This window comes from Leptodactylus fuscus, chromosome 4 (assembly GCF_031893055.1).
Source record: "Leptodactylus fuscus isolate aLepFus1 chromosome 4, aLepFus1.hap2, whole genome shotgun sequence".
Classification (NCBI taxonomy): Eukaryota; Metazoa; Chordata; class Amphibia; order Anura; family Leptodactylidae; genus Leptodactylus; species Leptodactylus fuscus.
In genome coordinates, this window is record NC_134268.1 from 156,444,718 (window position 1) to 156,464,902 (window position 20,185).

At 39.0% G+C, this 20,185-nt stretch overlaps 2 protein-coding genes across 2 annotated transcripts in view; both read left to right on the forward strand.

The window, feature by feature from the left end:
• The window catches only part of CNTNAP2 (contactin associated protein 2), a 1,390,705-nt gene that overhangs the window by 1,263,038 nt on the left and 107,482 nt on the right, over positions 1–20,185 (forward strand). Inside the window, exon 16 of the mRNA XM_075271239.1 lies at positions 17,894–18,064. Within this exon, the coding sequence (XP_075127340.1) occupies positions 17,894–18,064 (171 nt within the window). The remainder of the gene's footprint in view (positions 1–17,893; positions 18,065–20,185) is intronic.
• LOC142200711 (carboxymethylenebutenolidase homolog) overlaps positions 1–20,185 on the forward strand; it is a 187,409-nt gene that overhangs the window by 25,523 nt on the left and 141,701 nt on the right. The gene's annotated exons all lie outside the window — the stretch shown is intronic.

Here is a 20,185-nt window from a genome sequence, read left to right on the forward strand (position 1 = left end):
GGGTGCACGTAACCCCAATATATTCTTTGAATTCCCAGTCAGACACTGGCACTATATGGCAGTAGCAAGAAATGAGGGTATTTGTATTCCCAATATATTCTTTGAATTCCCAGTCAGACAATGGCACTGTATACCAGTAGTAAAAATTGTGGGTGTATATAGCCCCAATTCTATTGCTAGGGGACTTGCAGGGTATTTCTGGGGTGAAGGTGGGGGGGCACACCGTTGGAACGGGTATCGGGGTATATATCGGGTATACGGGAATACACTGACAGTGTATTCCATTCAGGATCCTGGGAAAGCTGGGTTGCGGCGATTGAGCCCGTCAGTGCCACGTTACACTGACAAGCTTCTCCCTGGAATTTAGCTCTTATAAGAGCTGTTGTGGTTGTCTTCTCCTTCCTATCCTAGCCTGTCCCTGCCTACCCAGAATCTAAGCCCTAGCTAGCTGGACGGAAACCTCCGTCCTCGGTGAATTGCAAGCTCAGAATGACGCGAACCTGGGCGGCGCTGTTCTTTTAAATTAGAGGTCACATGTATTCGGCAGCCAATGGGTTTTGCCTACTTTTTTCAACGTCACCGGTGTCGTAGTTCCTGTCCCACCTACCCTGCGCTGTTATTGGAGCAAAAAAGGCGCCAGGGAAGGTGGGAGGGGAATCGAGTAATGGCGCACTTTACCACGCGGTGTTCGATTCGATTCGAACATGCCGAACAGCCTAATATCCGATCGAACATGAGTTCGATAGAACACTGTTCGCTCATCTCTAATAGATAGATAGATAGATAGATAGATGATAGATAGATAGATAGATAGATAGGCGATTGATTGATAGATAGATAGATAGATAGATAGATAGATAGATAGGAGATAGATAGATAGATAGATAGATAGATAGATAGATAGATAGATAATAATAAATAGATAGATAGATAGATAGATAGATAGGAGATAGAGCATCTAAATACTCATCTTTTGTTGAGTGAATGAGGAAAACCACCCTTATCTTTTTGACCTGTCATACAAACCTATGTAAGATGAAAGCTGCATCCACATGCAGTATCTATACAATATTATGGCCTCGTAATGTGTCATATAATCCTAGTCTAAAACCTTCTCGCAATGCAGTTACACATCACTTAAAAGAAAGCAATGTAACAATTGGACTGTTATGGAAGGGTCATGGAGACTTCTTGTGGAAAAGTAAAGCTAACTTGTTGGTTTGGTCCACAAAAGAACTATTTTGACACAGATCTATGAGAAAGTTACTGCTGGCTATGATAGAAAGGTGACAACACATACAGTGCATAATAACTTGCTATTCATGGTCCCTGTCCTCTGCTAAAAATGACTATTATTGTGAAATGGACCATGGAGCAATGGAAGAAATTGGCTTAATATGATGAATCCCACTTTCTTTTCCATCATGTGGATGCCCAGCTCCGTGTGTCTCACTATACACTATGGAAATGAGACAAACCGGCAGAGGCTGTCATACCCTGTCATACCCTGGGAAAGATTCTGCTTGAAAACCTTGTTTCTTGGCAATCACGTTGATGCTACTTTGACACATTCCATTTATCTAAACATTTTTGCAGACAATGTACATCCCTTCGTGTTGTATTCCATAATGGCAGTGGTCTCTTTCAGTAGGATAATGTGCCTTGTCGCTCTGCAGGTCCTTATAAGACAAGCTTTAGAGTCTTAAATCGCTGTGTTAAATCCCTCGGTACTTATCTAGACATGAGTCTGATGAGTCTCACTGGATTCATCTCTGGTGCTCCAGATGCCTGCACAGTTCTTTAGTGAAGGTGATGACATACACCCCGGCTTCACTATGTTGGGGTATGGCGTTTTTCACTGAAGCCGAGGTGTTCTTCTCTGGCTTTAGTAAAGAACTGCGCCATTGTGAGAAGTACAGCGTCAGGGTGAGTGTTAAACTATATTATTGTTATTGTGGGCATGGACGGCATTATAACAGGGCGACTTAAGGACTTGTCTGTGGTTTAGGGTCCCAAATTGTCATGACAGATTCCCTTTAATAAAGGTTATAGGTTTAATATTTGTGAAAAATAAATATTGTAAAAATGAACAGACTTAAATGAATATCACATTCTATGAAGACTTTACTCTCTGTTATATTCCTACAAGTGAAAACCATTGCAGGTTTGACAATCTGCTGCTACTATGAACCTGGCCTATTCTCTAGGTAGACGTCACTGGAAAACAGGTTAAAGGCTTGGATAGCAAGTACTGAGAGGTTATATGACAGTCAGAGCACGGCCGTGTCACTGAAAGAGCCTTTTTCTTGGACTATTCCAGCCCTACAGATTTAGCTCATAAAACACAAAGACGATGATTTTTTCTGTGCTGTGCAGAGATAACTTTATACAGAATATATACTGTATGTATTCAGGCAACCTAGAACTGGGAAATGAGAGCAAAGATAATGTACAACACAGTAGCCATATATCCCATATAGTCATAAATATGTGGGCACATGAAAAAATATGTAAGTATGAATGAGTACGATGAATATGGAGGTAAACAAACATTTTGCACTTCTGCTTCCAACTTTTAAGGGTTAAACAGAATCCTAGAAATGATATATGGGTGGTGGCAGGAGGATCCCAATAGGTTAATCCAAGTGGAAGAAGCTCCATTAACGAAAGGATAGTCTTTGAATGCAAATGTTGATTTTTACAATCCTAGATTTACAATGACTGCAGTGTATACAGTTGTTGAAACCATCAGACTTTGCAATGCATTACTGAGGTCAAAGGGGAAGGGGAATGCATTATGGTAGGTTCACGTTACCATCATTATAGTTTCTTGTTCTCATCCGTCATAGTATGAGAGCAATAAAGGGCGATATAATGACCGATATTGACGTAGTACCCTCTACTCTGTAAAAATCCTGAAGGAAGCTTTCTTCTATCTATCTTCCTGTTTATTTTCTTATCTAACTGATGATATAGTTGTACTTGCAGGAATTTTTCTTACATTCAAAAAGAAAACAAATGGGATGGAATAGCGAAGACAGACGGACGGTGCCCCATCTGCATCAGTCATTCTATCACCATTTAAGGCACCATTCAGATCACGTTTTTTACATACGCTTAAATCATCCATTTACCACATGCAAAAAAACAGATGCAAATAGATGGCCATTGGTTGGGAAAAAAGCAAACATTTTTGTCCATTTTATTGAAGGACAAAAAAACATAGTGTACCATACTTTCATGTCTGTCCAAAAAAAACAGACAAAAACAAATCCTTTTTTTTTTTTTTTTCATTAAAAGTTTATTGAAAGTTTTACAAATTTTTACAAAACCAGGGGGGGGGGAGGGTGCAAAAAGAAAAAGGGGGGGAAAAGGGAAAGGAGGGGGGGGACCGTAATAGCATACAGAAATATCAATTGACGGCACAGAATGGGGGAAAGAAAGGGGGGCAGAGGGGGGGGAGATGGGGAGTGGGCAAGAAACCTATAAACGCTCTGGCGCAGCAGAGCCTACAAACAAAACATGAACTAAAACCCGAAACATACAGGTATCGATTGTCAGGAAAAATGAAGGATAAATTTTACAAACAAGACGCACAGAGAGACATCACACAGGGGACACAGAAGGGAAGAGGGAAAGGAAGTCAGCGGAGTAATAAAAGTGGTCCCAAAGGAGCCATGTCTGTTGATGCTTGACATCATCTTGGCGGAGCTCAGCTATCAGGATCTCCATAGTTCACAAGGCAAGAACCTCGTTCAACCAACAAACGAGTGAGGGAGGGGTCATAGACTTCCACAGCCTGGGATTGACTGAGCGAGTTGCCACTAACAGAAATCCGAGAAGTCTACGGGTGGATTTACGAAACTTCCAGGAGAATAGGCTTCTAGACAGGGTTAAGGGAATCAGATTTACATATTCTTCCCATGTTCCTTTGCACAGTGGAGCGCAAAATGGCTTAATAAGGCTCCAAACACCTAAATGTTGGTCTCTCCCTAAGGAGTGACGATATCCCCCTAATCCTGTCTAGAAGCCTCTCACCTCTGCCAAGACAGTCTTCTCTGCGCCAGGCTGAAGAGATCCAATCAGATTGAAACAGCTGTCCTTGGCTGAGAGACTGTACTTGGTAAAATCCCACATCATTGCATTGCAGCAAAGGCCTCTGGAAAGGTCGGGCATGATGTTAAAGGGAGCACCCTCTATTGGGCTGAATGACTGAGGCACTGTATTCCTAATTACATCATGGAAGACAGATTTGCATATCCTCAGGCAGCGTCCTCTATTGGGCTGAGTGACTGAGGCACTGTCTTCCTAATTACATCATGGAAGACAGATTTGCATATCCTCAGGCAGCGTCCTCTATTGGGCTGAGTGACTGAGGCACTGTCTTCCTAATTACATCATGGAAGACAGATTTGCATATCCTATCCAAGTACATAGTTTTGGTGTACTCTAATGTAAAGAGACCCTTTAACCCTGGTTGGCCTATATGATGTACACAATATAAAGAAAAAGACCTTCATCGATCATGTAGTCATGCTAGAAAGTACAGTGCTAACTTCCCCAGTTCATCTATAAATATAATTATATATGGATGTATCCACACTTAACCAATCTCCAATTTGCTTATGTATTTCCAATTTAACACACATCAAAACAAGTCATCAAAAGTCTTGAAAGACTACAATTTACAGTTCCCAAATAGGATAGTTAGTATCATGTTATGTTTAGAAAAGCTGTTTAACTTGTGATATTCATATCTAGATGTGATCACCCAAGGAGAGAGATAAGGGAAGTTACGGGGCAGGACATTGGCTCTGTGACTAGCACTGTAGCCTTGCAGTGCTGGAGTCCTAGGTTTGAATTAAACCAAGGAGGTTGTATGTTCTTTGTGTGGGTTTCCTCTCTATATATTCCCAAAATAGGATGGAGTGTACAAGATATTCCAAAAAAGAGAGTAAAACTTCACTTTTATTAAATAAATTTAAAAATGGATGGAAAAAAAACAAACCATACAAAAATTAATTATATATATTAATTATATATAATTATATATTAATTAATTATATATATATTATACAGATATGTAAGTGACACTATCCTTCTTTGGGAACATATAAAATAATTTTGACAGAGGGATTCAAGGGGGTCTAGCCCTCCACTGAATGACATTTATGGGGCCTATTTAAGAACTCTGGATTACTCCCACACTCCAAAGACATACTGATAGGGAACTTGCATGTGAGCCCTATATAGGACAGTGACTGACAACGGCTATAAAAATCACTGCAGAATATGTTGGCGCTATACAAGTAAGCTAATTAAATAAAATAAATAATAAATAATTACATCTTTGAAGGTCACAGTATGTGCAGAAAGATGAAGAGGAAGAGATACAGGTGAAAATCGCACCTTGAAACCTAAAGCCTACCCTGCTATAGGCACATTGACTCTGTAGAGGTGTTATTTCCAATCTTAGTCACTGCAATACCTTCCATAATCCTGCAGCGCAGTCTCCATTAGTACAAAGTGACATTCATGTACTAGGCATCAACAGTCTCCAGAGAATAGATCTTTAAGTATAAATAAAAGAACTACTTTTCTACTCTTATACATGATTAAATAAGTATTCGGAGTGACAGGCAGATCATTCAGTGTGTATGAAATGGAGCAAACCTTGCAAATCTGCATATTTTGCCCGTTTGCCTGATACATGGATGGCATCTCAGTGGATGTAAAGATTCATTCCTGTAGCTTAAAGATACTTTCTCTACATATGTAAATCACAAAGAGCAAAGTCAGGAGTGTTTATTTATCCAAATAACCCTTGTTTGCCAACTGGGAAAAGGCATAATACTGTTTAATTATTTACCAGCCAGTAAGCAGATGTTCTTTGTGTCTCGTGTTGGAAAACAGACAGTACCTTTTGATGAATTCTGCCTACTGTGTCCCCATTAACTTTAATACAAAACCCTCCAGTCTTATTCATATAATAACCTCCTAGGAGATTTGAAAGTAGCTATGAATCTATTCATTGACTGGCGTTATTATTGTTATTATTATCAACGCTGCTAAACTACAAGCTGAACATGTATTTTACGTACAGACCTTTGTTGCCAGGATATCTGTCACCTTAACAGTGAGCATCTAGGTTAAACATCCATTTGGGACCAGGCAAGTATCTGCTTAGAGAACACTGGGATTCTGAAGGCTTATTACAGCTTTCAAAGCAGTGGGTGGTCAGCAGATCTCCTAATCCTGAAACGAACACTCTTTTTGAAAGCTAAAAATCAGCACTATTGCTGCAAGATGAGCCAGAAGTCAATGAATTGAGAGTAGCTCCTTTGATGCCAATAATTTATATCCGCTGTGTGCTGTGTAATCTTACTTTTTAAGGAAAGAAAACTAGTTCATGGAACTGCTGTACTTGTGGAAGTAATGCTAAACATCTATGATTACCACCATTACCATGCAACAGTTTACCAAAATTACATAAATCGAAGATCAAAGGTACCGCTGAGCAAATCATCTATGACTGATCTTTAATTGTTATCCCAGCTGAGTTATAGGATTACTTCTTGAGCCCTATGTATCCCCCAGTATTATCTTTACCTTTATCTTTATGACAATTTCTCTCTTGTAGAAACTTCATGTAAGACATTTCTAATTTGTGAATTATTCTGCGTATTAACAGAATTTTTTTTATTTACTTTAAAGTATAAACTAAACTTTCAAACAACGTTGATTTTTTTGGCAACATTTGTGTCATTAATACATTTTGTAATATACTTTATTCGCAAATTTTGTTTCCATTGTCTCCTGCAATTATGTATTCATTCCCTTGCTTTTCTATTGAGAGCTGTACCCTACATCTTTCTGTCTATGGCGTAAGGTGTGTATTGAAGAGAAAATGAGGGTGTAGGGTCAAATCAAACAGTTATATCTCAGGCCATATAAAACTTAGAAACATGCTTGCTGCATGAAAGATGAGATTCTCATCTTCCATATAATATTAAGCTTGCAGTTCTACCTGTACTGTTTCCAGAGATATCAGCAGCTGAATATAAATATCCCAATACTGACTGTGTTTTCAACCAATAATATCTCTGGAAATAATACAGATATAACTCCTCTTTCATATAACTCCCAGAAGCAAAGTCTCCATGTTTCATGGTGCACAAGATATAACTGTTTTAATGGACCCTCCCCACCTTCATTTTATCTTTATTACATAAAAGTTCGTACACCATACACAGAGAGAAGCAGGGTATAGAGAAGTAAGGAAAAGAAGAAAGAAATGCAGGGTTCTATAGAAAGGACACAAATCCTACCAGAAAATCAAATCTTGCTTAAAAGCTTAGTTATGCTTTAAATGTAATATGTCATAAGACCGATCCTTTTAATAGAGATCATCTATAAATTGTCCACATCATTGTGCACCTCCTGTTCTGATTGACCCATAGGCACCACATGGGTGTAGTTGCCAATCTCTTCAGCACACAATTCCCATGGCCTAACAATTTAGTGTTTCTAAACCAAAATTAGCAAATGGTATATAGTTTCGAAAAGCACTTGGGAGTGTAACAGGAACACAGTACTAGCATCTCTTAGAAGTACTTTGTTATGAGATGACGGAACACTTGATTTCCTTCCATAACTGTGAAAATCCCACTAAGAATTTCAGTTTTATACATTCTTAAAGGGGCTCTATCATTGGAAAAAGTCATTTTTAGGTAAGCACATGCTTGCATAGACTTTAGAAAAGCTGTTTCACACGTACCTTTAGTATGTAAGTTGCCTCAGTAGGTTTTGAATAAGTCCATTTTTATTCATATGCTAATAAGCTTCGACCGTGCACCGGAAGTGTCTGTGTGCACAGTCTGCTCTATGTGTAGGTATAGCAGAGGCTGCTGTGCTGATGACTCATCTCTGCTGTGCATACACATAGAGCAGACAGTGCACACAGACACTTCAGGAGTGCATGGTCAAAGCTCATTAGCATATGAATAAAAACTGACTTATTCAAAATCTGCTGAGGCAATTTACATACAAAAGGTAGGTGTGAAATAGCTTTTCTAAAGGCAATGCAAGGATGTGCTTATCTAAAAATGACTTTTCCCAATGATAGAGCCCCTTCAATTAATTTATTTTACTCATTATTACATAGTGCCAACATATTTCACAGTGATGTCCAAAGACTATCACCACATTTGTTTCTGTCCCCATTGGGATCACAATCTAAATGACAGCTCAACCCATCAGTACTTTTCTGGAAGGGTACTGGAACTCGTTGAAGAAGCCCACATAGACCCCAGGACAACAAACAAACTCCAGTTGTTGCCCTTGTTCAAATGTTCAAGAGCTCAGCACTGCAAAGCAACAATGCTAACCAGTGAGCCACCTGCAAAACTATTTATAGTCGTTTTCTACTATATAACGAGTGATACATTTTCCATGACATAAGATTCTAATGAGGGAATTACTGGTAAGAACCATAGCTTTACCTACATAGGCAGAAAATACACTTCTGTGGTTTTTGTTTGTTTTTTTAAGAATATGATATGGAAAGTCTTTAAAGGGGTTTTCCATATTGAGGATAAGTCACCAGCATCAGTTTGGTAGAGGTTAGCCTTTTGGCAACCCCATCGATAAGCTGTTTGAAGATACTGGTTTGGTTTGGGTTAAGCGCTGTCCTCTTACAACTTTGTCCCCATACAAGTCAGCAAGACAATGCTAGAATACCAGACAACAATCATGGAAACAATGAAGAGGATACAACACTCACACAAGCATTGCAGCCACTTCAAACACTTGACTGGTAAAGGTGCTGAGAGGTGCTGAGTATGTCATACTGATAACCTATCCTGAGGTCATCAATATCCTGATCCTAGAAAATCCCTCATTGTGGCTCTTACACAAGTCTATTTGTTTTTTGCAAAGTTGATACCTACAGTCTAAGAATGTGTCTGGCTGTTCAGCCGATTAAGCCAACATTGAAATGCAGCTCCAGGACATCAGCCTCCAATAATGTAATTTCTAAAACCCCCGTCTCTGTACAAAATATATATGATAATGAGCCTAAGGTTAGTAGAAATACAATTGTCAGTAGAAATTCTATGATAGAAATGTGATTTCAGATTCGGCACCCACTCAACCTGATGGTAAAATTAGCCAGTGTGGGATCTGCATCTATCAAAATAGTCTATGGTTCCCTTATACAAGTCTAATAACTGTCTTTATAACACATTAGAGTAGGTTGGAAGAATTGGAATTGGATATTTTGCAATAACTGATTTGTTGTCGTTCACATAATGTACATATACTATATATAAATCTAGCATTCACATATTTCACATGTTTACTCCAACCACAGACCCACAGAAGCAACCGTCATGGTGAAATGACTATGAATCATCCTCTCATCTTCTTGTCATACATTAATGACTAGATCTGACAGCTTGTGAGGTGATAAAGAGTAATAGGAAATATTGGGTGATAACAGGCCAATCTTTACACAAAGGGAGCAGGATTTATAGCCAGAGGAAACATATTTCACGTGCTCAAACATGATGACAAAATTGATGAAAATTTGGAGGTCAGTCTCTTAAAGGCCTGAAAAATAGAGGTTAGATGGATTACTTGTCCTGTAATTTTACTATAACTAGTATTTTATAGTGCTTGTTAATGGCACCCTAAAGGATATGATCAATAAGGGGTGACAGTTTCTTAGATGAACTCTTCCTATGTTGCAGGAGTGGGAACCAAGTTACCATATACACTGCCTGACCCACTTTTTGTAGCATTGACAGGAGAAGACATCTTGTCAGAGAATTGCAAGCATCTGCTCCCCTCCTCTGCCATCTGTATATCTCTTGCACAAAGTCAGATTTGGGACAGTGGAGCACCATTACCATGAATATACATGTTTAAGTATACAGTATTACAGACACAATGGTGGACGGGGCAAAGGGGGAAAACACTCGTTTTTATATCTGCTGTGTTGGCAGAGGGTACACTGATTTATCAAGTACACCATCTGCCAGGGCCATGCCCTTACCCTAAAATCTATGCCAGCTCATAGCTGGAGTCCATTTTAGGTATTATTTTTTCTAGTTTTCTGGTTCAGGTGATACTGATGGGGGCAGTGCCCCACCCACACCACACACCCTTTAAGCTCCATGAGCTGCCCAGAGCCAGCAATTGCCATGAAACATGCCATTATTTAACCTAGAAAGGTGCATTCACATTAGTACATTGGAGCCCTGGGCATAGAAGAGGGAAAGAATTGTGTACATCCCCCCAAGTGGAGGAATAACAGAGGAACAAAGCAATGTGGAGTTCATTCACATTACGGTTTAATGGATCAGTTTTACAGATGCAAAAAATTAATTAGTTCAGCAAAGAAAACGCTCAACCTGGTAATACAAAATCTGTTTGAGAAAAACAGTGGCTGCACAGAAATTACTCCTGACTGTATAGGAGTTCAATAGCAAAAATACCATAAAACATCCAGCATGCCACAATTCATAAAATATAACTTTTACTTAATTTAAAAAATTAAAACAATGGATTTACATCACCCTTTCAGGAAACAGGAACATAGTGTATGGCTGACGTGTTTCAGGACCAGATTTGGTTGGGTCCCTTACTCATAGCCAGGCTTGTTACAATGAGGGAAGGGGATAGAGACAGAAGGAGAGGGAGGAGACTGTTCAGATGGCAGTGCAGTGATAGTGTTATTGGAAGTTGTAGGCCTTCCTGAATAGGTGAGTCTTCAGGGCCTTCTTGAATCCTGTGATTGTGGGGGTCAGTCTTATGTGTCTTGGTAGGGAGTTCCAGAGTATGGGGGATGCACAGGAGAAATCTTGCAGATGGTTGTGTGAGGAGTGGATGAGAGCAGAGCGGAGTAGGAGGTCATTGGAGGATCTGAGGTTAAAGGAGGGGACAGGTTGTGGATGGCTTTGTATGTTAACGTTAGTAGCTTGAATTTAATTCGCTGGGTTATGGGTAGCCAGTGGAGGGACTGGCAGAGGAGAGCAGCCGATGAAGATCGGGGGTGAGGTGAATTAAACGAGCAGCGCAGTTTAAGGTGGCCTGGAGGGGGGCGAGGGTGTTTGCTAGGAGTCCATGAAGGAGGGTGTTGCAGTAGTCTAGGTGGAAGATTATGAGGGCCTGGATGAGCGTCTTAGTGGTTTCAGGGGTGAGGAAGGAGCAGATTCGGTGGATGTTCTTGAGTTGGAGGCCCCAGGAAGTGTTTCGGTCGGTAAGGTATGAGGAGATCCAGGAAAGGGCCAGGTCTGAGATACCAAGAGATGAGAGAATTTCTAACAGGAGGGAGTGGTCAACTGTGTCAATGGCAGAGGAGAGGTCAAGGAGAAGGAGGACAGAGTAATGGCGCTTGGCTTTGGTGGTTAGAAGGTCATTAGTGACTTTTGTTAGGGCAGTTTCAGTGGAGTGACGGGGTCTGAAGCCTGACTGTAGTCAGTCAAAGAGCAGGTTGGACAAAAGATAGGAGGAGAGTTCTGAGTGGACGTGTTGCTCAAGCAGTTTTGAGGCGTACAGGAACAGTGACATGGGACGATAGTTGGCTGGAGAGGACGGGTCGAGGGACAGTTTCTTAAGTATAGGTGTGACTGTGGCATGTTTGAAAGCAGAGGGGAAGGATCCGTTGGCTAGAGATAGGTTGAAGAGATGGGTTGGGTCTGGAGTAATGACTTCAGTGAGTTTGGGGATGAGATGTGACTGGATCAGGTCAAGCGTGCAGGAGGTGAGGTAGGATTTGGAGATTAGGGAGGAGAGTTTTTCATCAGTGATGGTGGAAAACAAGGATGAGGAGCAGTGAGCAGTTGGGTGGAGGGGTTGTCGGGGGAGTAGGGTGAGACTGTCTCTGATGGTGTCAATTTTAGTTTTGAAGTAAAAGGCAAAGTTGGCAGCTGAGATAAGTGATGTCGGAGGGGGTGCAGGAGGACAGATGAGGAAGTTGAAGGTTGTGAATAGCTGTTTGGGATTGCCAGAGAGTGCAGATATGAGTGTGGTAAAGTAGACCTGCTTCGCAGAGGTGAGTGCATTCTTAAATGTGAGAACTGTCTCTTTGTAACTGAGGAAGTCTTCCTGGGAGTGGCTTTTCTTCCAGATGCGTTCTGCAACCTGTTAAGGTTAATAGTGAATTAATAGGTTTATAATGACTACTGGTAGTTTACTGCCCCAAATAAAATGACAGGCTCCTTTTAACCGTTTCAGGACTGAAACATTTTAGCTGGTTCAGGATCGGACACTTTTTTGGCTTTTCTAGTACATGCGGTTTTGAGGGCTATAACTTTTTTCCTTTGAATTATTCTAATTATTTTAACTTTTTTGTGATAAATATGTCATAATAATGTTTGTAGGTTATTTTAATTTTTTTAATTTTTTTTTTTTTTTTTTTGCTGATTTCCCCTATAACTGGGCCTGATACATTAGCTAAGCTATACTGCAGAGCTGGTCTGGATTCTCTAAGAACCAGAAGCATCTACAGTTCCTGGCCTGTAACACATTATATAATTGCTGGACTGGAAAGGGAGTCGCGTCATGGGTTTGCAGTCAGGAAGACAGGGACAGTAATAAACCATCTCTGTCTTCTTTCTGGGAGGTCCATCTGTTCTAACAGCTATACTACCTGATTCTGCAGCTATACCATCTTATGCAACTGCTTTTCTCTGCAAGGATGTACAGATATATAGATACAAACCAAATAGACATATATAGTCAACTAGCCTCTGCCCACGACTTCATCTGTGTGTTGTTGGGTAGATTATCCACCTATATACAGCAAATTGCTGCCGTCGATGATTTGCCTGTTCCGGTGTTTCAGCAGCTCTCAAGCTGTCCTGCTGCTGAACTTGTTCCTTGCGCCGTGCCTGTGATTGTTCCACCATCTCAGCAGCTCACTGGAACACCATATAATGAGCATGTTGTTGGTGTTGATGATCCACATGCTCCGGCATTTCGGCAGCTGTCAAGCTGGCCTGCCACTGAACTCGTTCCTCGCACTGTGCCCGTGATAGTTGCAGCATCTCAGCAGCTCGCTGGGATGCCATATAATGAGTGTGTTGTTGACGCTGATGATCCCTCTCAGCTCCGCTTGAGAAGAAGTCTGTGACTTCTAGCTACCTTCATAGCTCTCGTTTTAGAATTTTGCAACAAATTAGATTTTATTTTTCCCAGTATTCTTAAAATTAACAAACTGCCAATTAGGATTAAAGGTGTTTTCCCATCATGGACTCAGGGTTAGCTGTGTGTTTACATAGTGAGATAACAGACCTGGCTTTATCAGCCTGCTGCCAAGAGCTGTTTAATATAGTATGTGAACATAAATTCATAACATTCATGAAGCCATGTCATTTACTGGGATAAAAAGTAGCCTATGTGTTAATCAAGGTTACAAACTATCTATGTGCCAAATTTCAACTAAATCCGTTCAGCCGTTTCTTTGTGATTGAGTGACATACATCCAAACTTTCACATTTATAATATTAGTAGGATAGGATGGGCAGTCAGCATCTAGTTAAGTTCAGTAATGATTTATACATATAGGCATTTAACACGGTTTCTACTTTTCTACACAAGTGTATATTGTATACAGCACTGCAGAAATTGCTGTATTCTGTATGTACTGTACACACAGCTTTGATAGAAGAATCTATTTTCTAGTGCTATTTATTATGTCATTAGCTATAATTAACTTGCGTACTTGAGTGTATCTGCTGGATGCTGTGTGAACTCAACCACATGAATTATACTGAAGATCCCTATTGCTGTTTAGCATACTAGCTAGATACACATATGTGCATACAGTCTAATAATACTAGAATAAGCAGTTAGACATTCTCCAACTGCACAAGATAAATATTATTGTGATTTCATGAGTTTGTACAGAGCGTAATAGAGCATGCAATACAGTTTATATGCAGCAGATCTACTGTAAGCATCTGGTGAGTGGGACACAAAGCGAATGAGAAAGCTCTTTCCTAATTAATCAGTGCAAGAAAATCAAGGTATCAATTACATGCTGCTTTATTTTGCTTTTGCTGAAGGCACGCTGCCTCCTTTTCCTTTTAACTAGACCCATGGCGTCAGCTATACATGTCACAATAAACCAACATATAATTGATACATTGATATTGCGCCACTGATTAATTAGTATGGAGCGTGAATTTTTATTCCTTCATTCCCACAGATACAGAAGCACTCAGCATTTATGGCTACATATTTCTTTGGTTTTTATGCCTATTTGTTGATTTCTTTCTCGTTAGGTTTTCTTAGATTCTGTCACATTGAATAGGCAGGTGCAATAAATTAAAGTACTTAGGATTCATGCTCGCAAGAACTGGATGTTTGGGAATAAATGGAGGATATCAATATTCTGGTTTTTGAGGCACCTTCAAATACTGTATATGGAAGCAGATATTTACATTGTGCCATTATTAACTGTTTAATTAAAGAAATTATTTTATACAATTGCGGCCTAAAGGCGATCTCTGCTACATTGACAACTTAGCCTTAAAAGGGTTATCCCTTGAAAAACTCCTTTATACTATGGAGGTCCCAGTGGTGGGCACCAGTGAGCATATATTTATATCACCTATCCTGTTGAGATTACTAATTTGTACCAATGTGAGTGCTTAGGGTATGTTCATATGGCAGACTTTGCATTCCGCGTGTGAACATTCCATGCGGCTAGCCGTGCACCACCATCCCGTTCCAGCATTATGCTCCAGATTAGGCCCAAATGATTGGGCCTAATCGGGAGGGACTCTTGCGCCGCAGACGCCGCAGCTGAATCCGCGGCAAGAAGGATCATCTCGCTTCTTTTTTCTGCTACAAGCTAGTGGGGAAAAAAAGCGAGCGGCTCCCATTGAAGTCAATGGGAACCATTTTTGGCAGTGGATTTTGAGGGGAATTCCATGTCAAAATCCACTGCCAAAAAACTCTGTGTGAACATACCTTTGGACTGTGATAGAAAGTTCTAGGATCAGAGCGTAAGGTGTCTTTTATGTCCCTCTTTTTCTGCTCACTATGCCCTCGCCCCTCTCCATAGGCTTCTATAGAAATGAATCATCTGAGTCATGTGACCTGTAGTCCATCTAAAGATGGTAATGGTAGTGATTTTCAGGGTGATAGTCATATTAATAGAGGGAGATGGAGCAGGGATACAGACACATCTAATCCCTAGAGCACCAGAGTTTTTAATGTAATGATCTACAGCTGAAATAAATTGGTAGAAATGAAAGTACAGAGAAGTGACAGCACTAATGGCTGGGGACTGAATGTGACTTATAGACACAACTAGGTACACCATGTGTCACCACCCTAAAAGCAGAAAGAGACCTTTTCCTCTGATGAGATTTATTACATAGTTTCTTACACTCACTTATACTATTTATTTATGAAAAGTATTTTGAAACCTCAATGCCCAATTAAAGGGATTGCGCCATAGCAGACATGTATCGCCCTGTCCATAGGCCACAGGCAGCACCCAGATATCATCCATATGCCAATAGTGCATATCACCTTCTGCCTGGAATAACTTTAGCTCTCTCAATGTCCATGAAGCTCTAGTTTTTGTACTGTATAAAGTGACTACAATATTATTTGAGTTTGTATTTTTCTTAGAACATGGATGGTATATATCAAGTCAATAGTGGAATTTTAGAGATCGACAAAGAGGAATAAAACTAGTTTTATATAAAATGTAAGAAAAATAATAACAATACAATGTACGTCAAGCAATCACTTAGCAGATTATATTGTTAAAGGTTTTACACAGAATTACCTAGATATACATTTCAGACTCCAATATTATAGAAGTGGTCAGTAAGAGTGCTAGGGAGCAGTTTTTGGGAATAGTACTTATACTAGAAAGCTATTTTGGTTACTCTTTCAAAAGAAATGGGGTAGATATAGTTAAAATGAAAGGAGGGCTTCCCTGTAAGGAACTTGGGTATACCATGAAGTTGTGGATTTTGGTATCTTTGCATGCACAAAAAACAGATTTATGACAAGTCTGCTATCAAGAAATGCTTCAGGCTGCCACAGAGGGACACATTTCAGGGACAGAAGTCAGGCCTAAATGTCAGGTTGTAGAGTTGATGATATTATATTGTATGCAACTTTTCCTATGGGTATACAATAAAAGAAATGTAGTCAACCCAAGCTCTGGCGCCAAAGTATACCCAAACAGCCAGTTGTTGAATAAGGAAATGCACAGTTGTGAACTTATACAATCTTTCCTAAAAACCTGAAAAAGTTTGGAAGTTAAGCCCACCTCCCTCCCTTGTCTTATAGGGGTCTGTAAAGTAGAGATATTACAGAGGAATACTATGCTTACCGTAACTGCATTCAATGTTATTAAATGGAGTTAGGCTTCAAACCATATACAGTATGTCAGATCTCCTAAATTACCTTATCTGATAGTAGGCTGGAATACAGGAACGTATACTGAGCTGGTGGATTGATAGATCATAAAACATAGATCAAAGAAAGTAATACAGGAATTTCTGTCAATCAAGCATAAGGGTGATGGAAATTAGGACATATAGGGTTTGCCTTATAGACTTGGTAATATTCACATAAAAAAACACAATCAAATGATAGAAAACTATATAACTGTACCCCTAAATTAAGAATTTCCCTCTAGGTTCTGAAATCCTTCCATGTTTAAGACAGGGGGTTTAGAATACCCCAATACCATGTGTCCACATTTCAATTACATTGCACACCCCAGTTTAATGTCACTGTGCCCATCCATATACTCTCCCTATGGCGTATCCTTGCCCTGCTCTCATGTCTCCTATGCTGCTCACAGGTACAGCAGATTCATTCAGGAGACCTGAGAACGTTACTTTGAAATGTAGGTTCAAGCCGTAAGAAGCAATTGTACTCCACAATATACAGTATGGTGATCTTTCAACATAAGCTAAAAGGCTTAAAATATAGAGTGTAGCAGTTTACTTCCCTACTGGTATTTAAGTTGTATCCAATAACAAAGAACTCGATTGAAAATCATGAAACTGATATAGTCATCCCATAAACCTACACCAAATGGATCATTTTATTGTTTCCCAAAGATGGGGCATTTCATGTATTATCTATTTTCTGTGTTTGTGAGATAATATGGGCCATTTGTGTCACATGGTAACCTTGACTATGATCTTCACAGGCTCTTTTTACTGTCCTTTTTCCTTTTTGAGAAACAAACAAGAGCTTTTAAAAACAGGTTTTAAACTATCATAAAACTGAAGATGAACAAGTCACAACATCCATCTCTGGCCGACTTTATGATAAAGTTAAGGTGATTTAAAGCTTCTGCATCAAATTGATATTTTCTTCCAAGCTAGGTCAACATAAAATACAAATGACATAAAAATGAGCTCCGCTTTTATTCCTCTCGCTCCTGCATTTTAGACGGACAGATGAGAACAGTTGGTTTGCAATGAAATAAAAGATTATTTGCACGCATCACAGGTGCTAAACATAGTCCAAGGTTCTACATTCAGATTATGGATCTGAGCAAAGAAAGAGTTATAGCTAAGACCCCATCGCAGTACTCCGGGCTCATTTATTTCACTGACACATCTACATCTGAGTGTTTTCAGAACTGATTTGTTGAGCCTGTAGTATAAAATTAAATTTGTCAATTGAAAACTTTACTTTTTTACATTCTCTTTTAGCTTAATTTTGCAATATGATTTCTTCGATTGTACAAATATGCAAAATTATCTAAAAATACAGTATGAGCAAAGCAATATTACATGCAGATTCTAATCTGTTTCACTTTTTCCTCTATGAATGTATATTCATTTGTTGCTGTTAAATTCTCGATTATTATGTGACTTTATTTGTTTGCTTTAATTTTCAGAAAATTATTGGAACGCAGTGTCCTTTATTGCACCCAACTCCTTTCTTCACTTCTCGACATTCCAAGGAGAGACCAGCGCTGACATCTCTTTCTACTTTAAAACTTCTGCCCCAGATGGAGTTTTCGTGGAAAATAGAGGAAATACCGACTTTATTAAGATAGAGTTAAAATGTAAGTTGAATTATAAGAAACCTATACTGAGCTGTAGCTAAAAGTTCTTCACCTGGAACAAAGATTCAATGCAGTGCCCCCTTTTCTTCTTAGCATGTTTTTCTATAAATTAGCTAAATTTCACAATTAGGAACTGATTTTTGATTTCATCTTGATACAGCAAATTCCTTATACATACCAAATAAGGAAACATTTGGAAGAATATTGCCCCTAGTACTGAAAAACAGTTTCAGTAATTTCAATTAAACAACTACAAATTTGAGAATATCCAGAACTTAAAGCTCCTAAGAAACAATGCAAAATCTGTAATGGGGCTTTCACTTACCATGTACCATTTAAAATTGTGGTATATTTTATGTGGCAGAGGGACCCTGTGGGGGGGGGACTCATACCTCTGAACCCCTTATAGCTACGCCCTAGAGTCCCTTGTAACTTTATGGTCAGAGTCAGAGTGAGCTCAATGTAGACCAAAGCTTCTCAATCTTCTTCTAATGGAGACATATCATCTAGAACATGACAAGGCCTGGGCCTCATATCTGGTCACAGTACATGTTTAAATAAAAAAATAAAAATGCATACAGTATATCTGTTTTATTTGTGTTCTAAAACCTAGCAATAAAATATGCACAGAACTGATCAGTTGTGTCGCTAAAGCAGAGATTGGTGAAGTTGGTTGAGTTGCTGTGTTCCAGGAGCAAATGTCAGTAAAAGCAGAATGAAGAGAGAAGTAGAACAAGCTATCTATTTAAATCCTTTGTGCGAATTTGGGGATCCAGGTTATCACCACCAGAACCCATATGGGGAATATACGCTTCACTATCTGAAAAAAAAACCAGAACCCACCATTAACTTACTAGTATGATCAGGAGGATGAATCAGGAATGTAGATTCCCAGCAGTAGTCTGGTCAAGAAGAGATGTCTGAGGTTGTTTTCCAAGAGATCATATAAGAGCTAGAATCAGTAGACAAGTATTATCCAGTAACAAAGCCAATGAGTAGGTATTCCAAGAGATTGTGTCAAAGTTTGAATCAGAAAACAATCACAAGCCAAGTTTCCAAGAGATCCGTCTGATGCAGCGATACACAAAGAATCACAAAGGTAAAAAAGCCAAGCAAGGTAAATAATTGCAGACATCTGACTGAGGCGGAAGGAAGATTAAATATGCTTACTCTGGTAATTGCACAAGTCCAGAGACATTACAAAAGGTCGGAAGAACTGATACTCCTGAAATGATGATATGATCACTTTATATAAATATATTGGCACAGTTTTGGCAACTTTTAAGAATCCAATATTGTGTTCAAACCACCAAATGCCACCTACTGCAACGTCCCTATTTTAAGGACAACAAAGAACAAAAGGCCAATAGATTCATTACAACACTTTCAAACTTTTCACAACATAAAAGCGCTAAGCATCATGACAACAAATTCCATTAATCCAACTCAAATTTTGCCAGTTCCAACTTCAACCAGGACATGTCCTTAGTTAGTATAACATTATCATTTATGTCTTATGTCAACTGAATATAAATAGAGAATTAAACTATTCTTTAAAAACCCCATTAAATATGCAAAAAAAATTACGATAATAAATTGGTATACGATTAAAAGCATACATTGAGTATCAAAAAGAAACAAAGTCATCTGTATTTAACGCCTAGTGTTACAAACAGGATGGAATGAGATCTAGACAAGTTTATCAAATACATAAACAAAGATGATTAGAATGTAGTTATATGGTGGATTTAGGTAATTTTTTTATTTAAATTAGAAGTTCTATATAAAGAATGGGGGTATTTAAACAAAAACATTTAAAAAAAAAATAAAAAATCCCAACAATTGCAATATACTGTGTTCAGGGTATATATTTACCGTTGGAAACATTTTATTCCAACTGATTATAGTAATTTAGTTTTCTTAATATTTAATTATCTGTTTCTTAGCTCAATCTCATTTCAATCCTGTTTATTCCCTATTCCCTGTATATAATTTTAGCAGTTGTGTTCAGCATATTTTATGAGTTTTGTTGTCAACATATATTTCATCGATGAGTTTATTTCACCGGATCAGTTTTACCTATGTGTTCACAACTTCTAATCTCCTCTGGCAATGTAATTT